General features: G+C 44.4%; 1 protein-coding gene and 1 non-coding gene across 8 annotated transcripts in view; both read left to right on the top strand.

Annotated features, from left to right (window-relative positions):
• The window catches only part of UBR4 (ubiquitin protein ligase E3 component n-recognin 4), a 150,533-nt gene that overhangs the window by 57,255 nt on the left and 80,103 nt on the right, over nucleotides 1-13,175 (top strand). For all 7 annotated transcript variants that reach the window (XM_058675913.1, XM_058675916.1, XM_058675908.1 and 4 more), the window contains exons 26-39: nucleotides 511-632; nucleotides 1,712-1,809; nucleotides 2,619-2,776; nucleotides 3,874-4,083; nucleotides 5,030-5,131; nucleotides 5,435-5,535; nucleotides 5,783-5,981; nucleotides 6,324-6,512; nucleotides 6,949-7,012; nucleotides 8,318-8,509; nucleotides 9,028-9,098; nucleotides 9,188-9,335; nucleotides 9,733-9,960; nucleotides 11,432-11,602. In XM_058675913.1, coding sequence (XP_058531896.1) covers nucleotides 511-632; nucleotides 1,712-1,809; nucleotides 2,619-2,776; nucleotides 3,874-4,083; nucleotides 5,030-5,131; nucleotides 5,435-5,535; nucleotides 5,783-5,981; nucleotides 6,324-6,512; nucleotides 6,949-7,012; nucleotides 8,318-8,509; nucleotides 9,028-9,098; nucleotides 9,188-9,335; nucleotides 9,733-9,960; nucleotides 11,432-11,602 — 2,053 coding nt within the window. The remainder of the gene's footprint in view (nucleotides 1-510; nucleotides 633-1,711; nucleotides 1,810-2,618; nucleotides 2,777-3,873; nucleotides 4,084-5,029; nucleotides 5,132-5,434; nucleotides 5,536-5,782; nucleotides 5,982-6,323; nucleotides 6,513-6,948; nucleotides 7,013-8,317; nucleotides 8,510-9,027; nucleotides 9,099-9,187; nucleotides 9,336-9,732; nucleotides 9,961-11,431; nucleotides 11,603-13,175) is intronic.
• Nucleotides 3,058-3,204, top strand: LOC118758637 (U4 spliceosomal RNA). Its single transcript, XR_004995740.2, has one exon. It is a non-coding gene; the product is annotated as a U4 spliceosomal RNA (small nuclear RNA).

Here is a 13,175-nt window from a genome sequence, read left to right as displayed (position 1 = left end):
ATCTTTATCATTTCTGTTACTGAGAGGCACCAAAACCAGGTGCCCAGTGCTGCTTCTGGGTCTCCCATGTTGGTGCAGGGGCCAAACATTAGAGCCATCTTTCGCTTTCCCAGACACATTAGCCTGGAGCTGGATTGGAAGTGAAATAGCTGGGATTTGAACCATTGCTCATATAAAATGTAGCTGCCACAGTGGAGGTTTAACTCACTGTGGTACGGTGCTGGCCCCAGAAGGGAAGGTTTTGGACAAAGTTGAGCCATGAATCTAAATTACAAATGTGATACAAATGCTAGATCGTTTTGTAAGTACTTCAGATACAACAGTGAGCAACACAGACCCAATGATGGCTTCCTGTATAGGCTCTGGTCTGAATTAGTAGGTGGTTGCTATCAACTGATTTGATAGGAAGCTGAGGTACAGGTTTTTCAACTTTCCTAGGATTACTGCCTCCTAATTCTGATGCGATTAGGTTTTTGTACCCTCACCAGTGTCCCCTGCTTTTTCCTTCAGAGCCTATTTGCTGCAGAACTTGAATGAAGAGGGAAGCACGGACAAACCTTCTAAGGAGAAGCTGCGTGGCTTTGCTGCTGTGTTGGCTATTGGCTCCAGTAGGTGCAAGGCAAACACTTTGGGTGAGTGAGCAGGCGTGCCTTTGCACACTGTTGCCGTACTGCCATTAGCTGCTTCCCTCCCTCTGCCTGCTTGTGGCCCTCGGCTTTCACTGGATCCTCTTTGCTCATCTGTCTTGATTTTCTCATAACCGTTGAGTAAGTATTATTAGTATCTCCTTTACGCTCATTGGGAAACTGACAGAGGTGTTATTTGCCCCAAGTCCTTCATTCTGAAGTTGATGATCTGGAATTCCAACTGAAATCAGTTGGCTCCGAAGGATTGGGCTGTTTTGCCTTTATCACAGTTCTTTGTTCTTTTCGTTTCTAGTGATCAGGAAGACTAGTCAGCTGCTATTTTCTGCTTGGAAAAATCTTTTTCCTGGATTAGGAATGATCTGATGGAATTTTTGAATGTAGGGTGCAGTAATTTCCCCTTTAGAATTTATATCCATTTGTGTTCTTGAATTTCAAGCTTTATCCTTATTTAATATTTATTCATGAGTTAATGACACACAAAAATCTCCCATCTACTATTCTATTCCCCAAAGGCTTATAAGAGCCAGAGCTAGCTCAACTCAAAGCCAGGAGCCACTGTCTCAATCCGGATCCTCCACGTGGGTGGCAAGGTCCCAAGTACTTGAGTTCTCGCCTACTGCCTCTCAGGGTACACAGTCTCCGTGGAGCCAGAATTGGGAGCCCAGGCACTGCAGTGTGGGCTGTGCTGATCCCAGATGGCTTCTGCCAAACTCCCACCCTGCACAGTTTCATTTATTAGTGCTTAACTGAATGTTATCTTAGTGTACATTAGTGATCCCTGTGCCTAGCATTTGTCATTGAGAAGAGAGAAAGAATGCCTGTTCTTAGAAAGGGAGCAGGTGGTTAATGGTGATTTTTTTTTTAATGTGGCCTGCAGTGGCTCACCCTACCTTGTTTATATTGTTTTCAGTTTTCTTACAGTATACGTTGGTATTGTTTGCTATTAAACAGTTACTGGTTCTTGGCTGTAGAACTGTCGCAGAAATATTCATCTTACTATTTTGACATTCTAGAATGTAGTTTTGTTTCATGGGATGGTTTCTTGTCCTTTTTGTCTCCTCTAGGCCCGACGCTGGTTCAGAATCTGCCCTCCCCGGTGCAGGCTGTGTGTGAGTCATGGAACAACGTCAATACCAATGAGTTTCCCAATATTGGGTCCTGGGTGAGTCCCTGCCTGCTGCCTGGGGAGAAGTGCTGGGCAGTGGCCTTCTTGAGGCTTGGGCCGAGGTCTTCCTCCTGTGCAGTGCTTTGCTGTGGCCAACTGCATGATCAGCAGTCATCTAATGTTTTGATTAGTTCTTTGTTCTCAGAGGAGAAACCACCTTGCTTCTCTCATCTGTGTTTCTTCATCTATTACATAGATTGTGATAAATTTTTAAAATGAAAAATGTCTAGTGCGTTACCTGGCCCATGAAGTCTCAGTAAAGATGAACTGCTTGGTTTTGTTTTTAGATTATATCCTATTCCTTTACTTACACTTGTCTGGGATGACATGTGAATACCGACTATTTAGTCTTCTGTTAGTTTGCTTGTATATTTTGTATTTGAACCACCTCATGAACAGCTTTTTGTCATTGAAGTTCCTTGCAAAAGCTAAGCATATTTATCTTTGCGGTTGTGACCTATGTTTTCACCACCGAGAGAGACAGTACAGGCCAAGTGTGAACAGGTTCATTGCAGAGTATAGATCTTTTTCTGTCAGTGCTGACAAACAGCAGTTCTTACTGTTAAATGCAATATAGTCTACTTGTTTTTAAAACATATTGTGTATTTGTTGAATCTAGTTGCTATCTTTGTTCTAACAAAAACTATGAACTGTTTATTTCCTCTGCCAACTTTTCTTTCCAGGACTAAGCAGAAGACAGTATTTGCAAACCTCAGAAGGGTTTTAGTTTCTTGTTTTTCTTTCCGTGTGAGGATGCTGTCCTGTGTGGAGGTCTGTCCACTCACAGCAGACTTGCTTCCTTTCAGCGCAACGCCTTTGCCAATGACACCATCCCGTCGGAGAGCTACATCAGTGCTGTGCAGGCCGCTCACCTGGGGACCCTCTGCAGCCAGAGTCTGCCGCTGGCTGCCTCCCTGAAGCACACCCTCCTCTCCCTGGTTCGGCTCACTGGGGACCTGATAGTGTGAGTGCTTGTGTGTGAGGGTCGAGGGGTCTGTGTGCTGGGTTTGCTGATGGAGCACAGTGAGAGCTTTGCTGCCTGTATAAATAGGAAGGCTTTTTTGTGTCTTCAGCAGAGAGAACCTGTTGCTCTAGTATGTATTAACCTTGGTTGACTTTCATTGTAGACCTGACAGGACAGCAGAACATTGTCTGTCTTGTTGTTTACGGCTTTTTAGAAAAGGCATCCTATTTCTAAACCATATTTGTAACTTAAAAATTATTTTTGTTTAAAATTTAAATGACAACTTTGTGCATTGTCAGTATTGTAGCCAGTGAGGTTTATTTGAGGTACGGTTATTGTTAATTGAAAACTAAAATTTTGTCTTCCACTGACTTTAGCTTTTTAAAATATTATTTGCATGGTTGACAGGCATGCACACCCATGTGTGCCTCTGAATGTGGAATTTGGGTATAGTGGATGAGATGTATGTTTCATTTTTTTTTTTCCAAAGTTTGTCCACAATGGAAACTGAATTTCAAGTGACTGGTAAATTAATTATCTGCCGTTTCCCCATAATCATCTCTGGTAGTTGGTTGCTGCCGCTGTAGGTACTGGGGAGGACCAGTGAAGGAGCTGTGGCATCTTCCTGTGTGTAACCACAGGTGCAATGTGTCTCATTGCCTGAGTGATCCAGGTTCCTGACACTTCTGGGAAGCTTGTCTGGATGGGTTACTTGGCTGAGGTTTCAGTTATTGTTTGTTCGTTCGTTCGTTCGTTCGTTCTTCCTTTCTTTCTTTCCTTCCTTTCTTTTCTTTTCTTTTCTTTTCTTTTCTTTTCTTTTCTTTTCTTTTCTTTTCTTTCTTTCTTTCTTTCTTTCTTTCTTTCTTTCTTTCTTTCTTTCTTTCTTTCTTTCTTTCTTTCTTATTATAAAAACACATCTTCCTTGACATTTTAACAAAGGAGTTTTTCCCATGGAAATAATTTTTGCTTCAGGTTTCCAGGGGAAAAAGCAAAATAAACACCTTCTCCCCAGAAAATAATTGAATTACATCATTGCTGCCTTTCAGCTTTTGGAGGTGTGCATATTCACTGACTTGGTCCCATTTTCTGTGCTGCAGTTGGTCAGATGAGATGAACCCTCCCCAGGTGATCCAGACCCTTCTGCCGCTGCTGCTGGAGTCTAGCACGGAGAGCGTGGCTGAGATCAGCAGCAACTCCCTGGAGCGCATCCTGGGCCCTGCTGAGTCAGATGAGTTCTTGGCCCGAGTGTATGAGAAGCTGATCACTGGCTGTTACAACATTCTGGCCAATCATGCTGACCCCAACAGGTGGGTCTGGTGGAGGAGAATGGAAGGTTCTGTTCTGATGTGCATTTTGCATTCACAGGGAAATGTGTGAATTTATTCAGATTTGCATGATCATTTCTTAGGAACAAAATTGAAAAGTGAAGACTGAAATGTTCAGATTTAGAGATATAAATAATTGAATAAGTGATTCCTGCATGTTAATGCTAGATGTGATGAGAGTACAATTCAGACAAGTTACATTTCTATTGTTTTTGCTTTTCAAGGTCCCCCCGCCCCAATTAATTTGAAAGGCAAAGTTACAAAGTGCGGGGGAGACTGAGGAAGAAGTTTTCCACGTGCTAGTTCACTCACTTCCAAATGGTCCTAATAGCCAAGACTGAGCCAGGCTAAGGCAGGGTGCCTGAAGTTCCAGCTGAGCCTCCCACATTGGTTGAAAGGACCTAAGCACTTGGGCCATCTTCTGCTTGCTCAGGCGTGGAGCAGCCTCGATTCGAACTGGGACCCATATGGAATGCTGGTGTGACAGCTGGTGGTGGCTTAACGCACTGTGCCACCATGCCAGCCTCGTTACTAGTATTTTTGAGACCAAACTGTTTTGTTTGTTTTGTAAGATGTGTTTATTGTTTATTTGAAAGGTGGAGAAAAAGAGAGATTTCCTTCTGTTGGTTTATTCCCGAAATGCCACAATGAATAGAGCTGGGTCAGTCCAAAGCTAGGAGCTTCTTCTAGGTCTCCCATGTGGCTTCAGTGGCCCAAGGACTTGGAGGCATCCTCTGCTGCGATCCCAGGCCATTAGCAGGGAGCTGGTTCAGAAATGCAGCCGCTGGAACTCGAGCTAGTGCCCGTTATGGGATGCCAGCATTGAAGTGGAGGATTAGCCTGTTGGGCCACTGCACCAGCTCTGACTAGATTAGGAGATTGTAAAACATTTGATTAATGGTGGTTAATTTTTCCTTCTGATTCTCAGTGGGCTGGATGAAGCCATCTTGGAGGAATGTCTGCAGTATTTGGAAAAACAGCTGGAAAGCAGCCAGGCCCGCAAAGCTATGGAGGAGTTTTTCTCCGACAGGTGAGCCATATCTCCCTGATTCAGTGAGTCGGTGTTGAATACTTCCTGAATGACAAGAGCTGTGTGCGTTGACTCCAGTCTTCCTTCTCGGGGAATCCCTGAGGCTTGTTTCCGGGTCTGTACCTTGGGGAGGACTGAGGTCAATTGCTGACTCCTTGAGGTTATTGATGAGTGGTGTGATTCCAGGAGCACTGTGTGGTTGGCTCATAGTGGCTGTTTTCCCCGGAGGAGATGAGATTGTAAAGAAATGGAAACGGATGCCTTTTATCTGAAGCCTAATGTGATTCTCCTGTTCCCCCCCAGTGGAGAACTTGTGCAGATCATGATGGCAACAGCCAATGAGAACCTCTCTGCTAAATTCTGTAACCGAGTTTTGAAATTCTTCACCAAACTCTTCCAGCTGAGTGAGTGACAGCTTTTGGTAATCTTCTTAGGGGAACTTTGATGTCCGGCTAATGCTGTGCATATCTTCTGCCCGAGTTTAACTGTAGCATAAAAATGCTAACAAGTGGAGAAAATCCCTCAGAGAAAGTTTGGAAGGAAGTTGAAAACTTGCTTGAAGCCCTCTCCCCTTTTCCTGGCCTTCCTTTTGCCCCTTCCACAGCTTGCTCCTGCCTTCATCCCTGGCCCCACTCTGTCCATGTTTCTTAGCTGAGAAGAGCCCCAACCCAAGCCTGCTGCGTCTGTGTGGCTCTCTGGCTCAGCTGGCTTGTGTGGAGCCCGTGCGCCTGCAGGCCTGGCTCACCCGCATGACCACGTCACCCCCGAAAGATTCGGATCAGCTGGATGTCATTCAGGAGAACCGGCAGCTGCTGCAGTTACTGACCACTTACATCGTCCGGGACAACAGGTAGCACTATTGCTTGCATGTTACATGTCTCTCCCGCCCAGAAGTTTGCTGATGTGTGGAGCTGTCTTCCTTAGACAAACTGAGAACATTTTCAGTGTTATGTCCCCCTCACAAGTCTGAAGGACTCTATTTTGATTTCTTGATCATTCCTATAGAAAACTTCTGTTTTAAATTACTGGCTTGCCAAGTATAATCTCAGTATTTTGTATACAAAACACTGGGGTTGATAATGTATCCAATACTCAGTTTTTCGTTGGAAATTTTTTGTAGTTATACATTCGAGATAGAGTCAAGTCAGCTTCTTATTGGAGAGTCACTGATTGGTTCTTTCTTTTCTACCAGCCAAGTTGGGGAAGGTGTGTGTGCCGTGCTCCTGGGCACCCTGACCCCCATGGCAACAGAGATGCTTGCGAATGGTGATGGGACTGGCTTTCCTGAACTCATGGTTGTGATGGCCACTCTGGCCAGTGCAGGCCAAGGTGCCGGTCATCTTCAGCTTCACAGCGCTGCTGTGGACTGGCTGGGAAGATGGTAAGTTGATGATGACCTTGAAAGAGCTCCTCTGTAGGTTATGACATTGCTTTTGGAGAAGGGGCACTTTTTTTTTTTTAACGTAGAGTGAGTTTTTCACTTAGAGTGAGTTTTAAGGAAAGTTTACCTCTCTCGTTTTTAATTGGGGATTGGGATGATCTAGTCATTCTATTCATGCAATATTTTGTCTTCATTATTTTCCTGGTAGAGTTTTTAGTTTATTATTTTAAGAGAAGTCTTGGGAAGAGTATACCATGTGTCAGCAATAGAATTCTAAGACCACAGCACCCCACACTATGTGACTGTCACTTTGAGATTTGTTAAGTGCCTTTTGCTCAGCTTATCCACACAATGATTCAAACTTCTTGGTTACTTAGATGATGTTATGTCTCCTTTCCCGTCCTGCTCGCCCTCCCCCTCTTTTTCTTTGGTACAGTAAGAAGTACCTGTCACAGAAGAACGTGGTTGAAAAGCTGAATGCCAGTGTCATGCATGGCAAGGTAAGAGCCATCCGGGAGCAGAGAGGAAACGATTCTCATCCCTGGGGTCAGACACACATCGGGCTGCCCTTTCCACTGGCCTCTGTCCTTGGCTAGCCTACAGAGGATAAAGCTGGTCATCCCCAAGACCTCCTAGGTGTGTATTTGCTAGCCGTGTGCCCTCAGCCTTGTGAAAGTGGCCACAAGGGATAGGAAGGAAAGGGTCTCGTACGCTGTGGATTCCTGCCTCTCTCAGTACTTCTGTGCTGGGAAGACTGCTGTCAATGGCAGGAGACTGCAAACTTTCCCTCCCCTTCAAACCGCGTGCTGGCCTTGTTTCATTGACCTGAGCATCCTGCTCTCTGTGGTTTGAAGTTGAAGAAGTTTGAAGTTGACGGCAGTTTGCATCCAGGCATTTTCTAACTCCCCTCAGCTCCTGTACCCAACATGGCAGTTGACTTGCCCCTGGCACCCAGCACGGTACCGTTAGTTTCTCCTCCCTTTCTTGCTGCTCTTCTGTCAGCACCCCGAAATGTCAGCGTGCAGAGGTGAAGAGCCTCCACATCCAAATCCGATAGCAGAGTGTCGGGTGAGCAGCAGGTGTGACTGTCTGCTCTGCTTTACTGGGACATTCTTTCTTTGCCTGCCTGTCCTTTTTCTGCTCTAGTTTAGAACTGAGTGATTAAAATGTCTTAAATTAATGGTAAAAGAAAATGCTAATGATAAGGAAAAATGCTAATAAGAATCTTTTTATGCTTAGAACCATAATCTTGAATAAATTTGATCTCATTAATTCCATTCTCAATTTAGAAGGTACTGTGAAAGTATTCTTTGAATGACCATGGAGCTGGTCTTACGCCTTGTGGATAGAGCTGCCACTGTGCCACTGGGATCCCAGCTGCTGCGCTTTCATTCTAGTGCCCTGCTAATGGCTCATTAAAAAGAAGAGAACATGACCCACATGGGGGGTGTGGATGAAGCTCCTGGCTTCAGCATGGCCCAGCCTGGCTCTGGCACCATCTGGGGAGTGAGCCAATGGATGGAAGATCTCCTCTGTCCTTCCATAGCTCTTTGTAACTCTGACTTTCTGATGAATGAATAAATTTCAAGGAGAAAAAAAAAAAAGAATTCATTACATTTCTGCCAACCAGCTATGTACAGGGATAAGTGCTAGGAAACTAGATAATTGAAACATTTTGTTTATGAATTGTTTTCTTTTTTTTACTTTTATATACCATTTTTTTGATCTTGAGTTCTGGTGAAAGCAGTTTACGTATCAGTCACAGGAGGCCAATGTTTATGTGGATTTGCGATCTTCTCTTACAGCACGTGATAATCTTGGAGTGCACCTGTCACATTATGTCTTACTTGGCTGATGTCACGAATGCTTTGAGCCAGAGTAACGGGCAAGGTCCAAGCCACCTGTCCATGGATGGTGAGGAACGGGCCATTGAGGTGGACTCAGATTGGGTAGAAGAGTTGGCAGTGGAAGAGGAGGATTCCCAGGCTGAGGACTCGGTATGTATTACAGTCAGTCAGTCTGTGAAGGTGAATTCAGATAACACTGCGACAGGCCGCTGGCTCCCTTTCTCAGCTTCTCATGAGCTTTCTTCTAGCTTATGTAACTAATGCCAAATTCTGATCTTTTCTGCACACAAGCCAGCCATTGGCACCTGATCTCTTGAGTTGAGGACTTTTTATAATGTGTATGTGCTTTTTCTCTCCAGAGGCACTTGTTTCCTACTACTTTAATCTTCGCATCCAAAGTAGAATTTCTGGAATGAATTCTTTGCATGAGTGATAGGAGCTCCCTTGTTGAAATTTTATGTTTTACTTTTTTTTCCCTGAGGCCTGAAGTTTTCACCTGAAATTGTGGTAGATTTTCAGTTAGTTGGCTGTTTCTGTTGGGCCAGGATTCTGTTGGTCATTTGTGAGTCTGCTCCTCATGCCCCATAGGGTATTGACGTGGGAGGTTTTTATGAGGATCTGTTGGGAGGCATGTATTTCTGATTAAAGTCACTGAACTCTCTTTAAAGGATGAAGATTCGCTTTGCAATAAACTCTGCACTTTTACAATCACACAGAAAGAATTCATGAACCAGCATTGGTAAGAGTAATTCTTGCTTTTTGGTCAGAGTTTCTGGTCTGTGATTATTGGCACTTGTGAGCTTATTTGCTGGATCTTATTTTTTATAGGTATCATTGTCACACCTGCAAGATGGTCGATGGGGTGGGTGTGTGCACGGTGTGTGCTAAGGTTTGCCACAAGGATCATGAAATTTCCTATGCCAAGTATGGGTCCTTCTTCTGTGATTGTGGGGCCAAGGAAGATGGCAGCTGTTTGGTAAGAGCTTTAAAGCCTTTATTGAACTGAAAAACATGACTTGGTAGCAGTACAGAAAAACTGGAATGTTCCCATGTCACCTCCATGGTACCTGGGTGTGGGTTTACGTTCTGCTTTGGTCACTGATGATGTGTATGAGCCTGGCTTCGGCACCTCCCTAAGAGTGTTAGAACTAACCGGCCTTTGAGATTTTAGTTTTTCTGCAGACCTCTGTGTAATTGTGGGTGTTATTACCAAGGCATAAGGAAGTCAGTGAATATTATGAACATAGAAATTTGTCATTTGGCTATTTAATCAGTTTTTCCTTTGGGCATATTTTCATTTGAGATTTGATGCACAATTTATTTTGTTTGTGCTATGGCAAGCATTTTGGGAGTCTGGCATTTTGTGTCCCTAGGCACTGGTGAAGAGAACTCCCAGCAGTGGCATGAGCTCCACCATGAAAGAGTCAGCATTTCAGAGTGAACCCAGGGTTCCAGAGAGTCTGGTGCGCCACACCAGTACCTCGCCAGCCGACAAAGCCAAGGTCACCATCAGTGATGGAAAAGTGGCTGATGAAGAGAAACCCAAGAAGAGCAGCCTGTGCCGCACGGTGGAGGGTTGCCGGGAGGAGCTGCAGAACCAGGTGGGCCAGAGGCAGGGCAGGCAGGGCTGGCACGTCAATGTGGCAGGCAGAGGACCTGCATCTGACCTGGCAACCAGTGCTTTCCTTTTTTTTAACTTTTCTGATTTTTATGGTGTGAATCTAAGCACTACTTGGTGTTAGTCCTAGGGAGACACTTAGGCCTGAGGAGTTAGCGGTGCTGTGGGGGTGGCTCAGGTGCAGCTTTGTAATGCTCTAGGGCACCTTTCCTGGACGGTAGGCCTCACCTGAAGCACAGGTGCAGAAATAGTTTGAGTAATTTCTTTATTAGTTTTCCAACAGTGGTACGTTTTCAGTGTCAACCTAGGAAAGTCTTTGGAAAGTGGATGAAAAATGAGTTAGAAAATGCTTAGATCAAAAATTACAACTTTTAATAGTATTCATTTCCATGAACTTTTTGAAGATCTTTCATTTTATTTATTTATTTGTTTATTTATTTATTTATTTATTTTCTTAAGATTTATTTATTTTTGTTACAAAGTCAGATATACAGAGAGGAGGAGAGACAGAGAGGAAGATCTTCGTCCGAGATTCACTCCCCAAGTGAGCACAGCGGCCGGTTCTGTGCCGATCCGAAGCCAGGAACCAGGAATCTCCTCCAGGTCTCCCATGTGGGTGCAGGGTCCCAATGCATTGGACTGTCCTCGACTGCTTTCCCAGGCCACAAGCAGGGAGGTGGATGGGAAGTAGAGCTGCCGGGATTAGAACTGGTGCCCATATGAGATCCCGGGGCATTCAAGGCGAGGACTTTAGCGGCTAGGCCACACTGCGCTGGGCCCGAAGATCTTTCATATACACAGGTTTCAAAATGTTAGTGCTCTAAAATTGACACCTTTTAATTCTATTTTCCACAAACTCTTTTTTGTTTGTTTCTGAGATTTATTTTATTTGAAAACCAGAAAGGGAGGGAGATATACAAAGAGGTGTTCTATCCACTTTTTACTTCCCACATTGCTGTAAGATTTGGGACCAGGCCAAAGCCAGGAGCCAGGAACTTCATTTGGGTCTTCCTAGTGAGTGGAAGGTGCCCAAGAACTTGGACCATCTTTTACTGCTTTTACAGGAGCAATACCATTGAACTGGATTTAAAATGGAACAGCTGGCACTGAGTGTAAGATGCTGGTGTCACAGGTAGCACCTTCTCCCAGTGTGCCAAAATGGCTAGCACTTTATAAAGTCCCCTCCTGTATGTATAGGAGAGGGGTTAGCCAGTTATATGTAATAATTGCTTTCACAGATTAGGGTCTCTGCTTGAAGACCATAGATTTAGAAAAGTGGCTTCAGTTGGTAGCACAGTTAGCTTATTCACTGAACTTATGCAGGTAATGAGATGATGGCTACATTAGTCCAGTGGAAGTGGGGAAATTGGATTCTGAAGTGAGTTACCAAGGAGGTTTTCTATTGTTAATGTGACTTGTTTTCTCCCTCCCCTCTTTGTGTTCATACTTCTCAGGCCAATTTCTCCTTCGCTCCTCTTGTGCTAGACATGCTCAATTTCCTCATGGATGCCATTCAGACCAACTTCCAGCAGGCGTCAGCTGTCGGGAGCAGCAGCCGGGCTCAGCAGGCCCTCAGTGAGCTGCATACAGTGGGCAAGGTGGTTGAGATGACAGATCAGCTGATGGTGAGTGTGTCGTGGCCATGCGGTTAGGTGGTTGTGAAAACAAGCAAATTGGAATACAGAAGTGTGCTAGCCACTCTAAAAAATATATTTAGAACAGTTCTCTTTCCAGCCCTTTGGAACGTAGAATTTTAGGTACCATGATATCCCCAAACCATTTTATGGACAATTCCTTCAAAAAGAGTGAAGGAATCCTAGGTCACTGAGCATATCCAGGATGACTGTGGTTTTCATGTGATGAGGGCTGTGTTACCCACTTGAAGACCTGCTGCTGCAGCACTGAGACTTGGAGGTCTCATGCAGCCTTCCTGGCCTCTTTAGCAGCTGTTTTAAGTAGGGAGAGAAAAATAAGTGATGGCGTTTTCTAAAAGAAAATGAACAAATGTTGTGAATGAAACAAATGAATTGTTCTCATAAGGTGGTGGCTGTTTTTAAGGATTAAACTCACATTGAAAATACACACGTATTTATAACTGCATTGTCACATTTTATTAAATCAGATTTCATAAAAAATCAGTCATGGTTTAAAGCAGTAGAGTTTAGATTTTTAGATATTAAGGATGAAGTAAAAAATGCTGGAGCAGTGTTGGTACCAGCTCTAATGTTGCTGAATACAGTTTGCCAGGTTAGAGCAATAAAAAAATTGTTTTCACTATTTTATAAACAAAGGACATTTTAACATTTAGAAGGCTAGTGTTTGTGGCTGATGCAGTAGCACTGCAGGCTGATCCTCTGGCTAGGTCACCAGCACCCCACAAGGGGACCCAGCTCATGTCCCAGCTCTTCCACTTCCATTCCAACTCCTTGATAGTGGCCTGAAAGAGAAGCAGAAGATGCTGCGATTCTTTGGGCCACTGCACACTTGTGGGGAAACCCAAAGGAAGCTCCTGGCTCCAGGCTTTGGATTTACTCAGCTCTGGAAGATGCGGCCATTTCGGAAGTGAATCAATGGATAGAAGATCTCTCTCTCTCTTAAATTTGTGTTTCAAATAAAGTAAATCTTTAAAAAAGAAAAAGGCTAGTATTCTGTTAGTTGTGAGTAACACCACTCTCTCTTTTTTTTTAATGATTGATTTGAAAGGCAGAAGGAAAGAGGGAGAGTGGAGGGAGAGAGATCTTTCATGTGCTAATTCACTCTCCAGCTGGCTGTAGTAGTCAGGGCAGGGGCAGGTCCCGGCTGGGAGTCAGGTGCTGCATCGGAATCTCCCATGTGGGTGGCAAGGACACGTGTTTGAGCCGTCCTTGGTGTGTCTTAATGAGGGAGTTGGATTGGAAGTGGAGTAGACTGGAGTCAGACCTGCAGTTTGAGTGATATGGAGTGTAGGCACCCTGGTAGGTGGCAGCTTATTCCACTGTGCACCCTAGCCACCCCTACCCATACCCCTCCCACCCCACCACAACACACTTCTTGTTGGGTTCATGATAACTTTATTAAATTTACCCATTTTGGGGTGATTAGAGGTTGAAGTCTCTTGCCTTAGACTGCCTAACTCGAGCAGTGTTCCAGTCATGTGAGTAGTGTGTAAATTCTTCACTTACAGACCTTAAAGCCACCTGCTTTCTCTGCTTCCCCCTC

Source organism: Ochotona princeps, chromosome 2 (genome assembly GCF_030435755.1).
Source record: "Ochotona princeps isolate mOchPri1 chromosome 2, mOchPri1.hap1, whole genome shotgun sequence".
In the NCBI taxonomy this organism is placed as follows: domain Eukaryota; kingdom Metazoa; phylum Chordata; class Mammalia; order Lagomorpha; family Ochotonidae; genus Ochotona; species Ochotona princeps.
The sequence above is the reverse complement of the archived record's forward strand: the minus strand, read 5'-3'. Positions and strand labels throughout refer to the sequence as shown.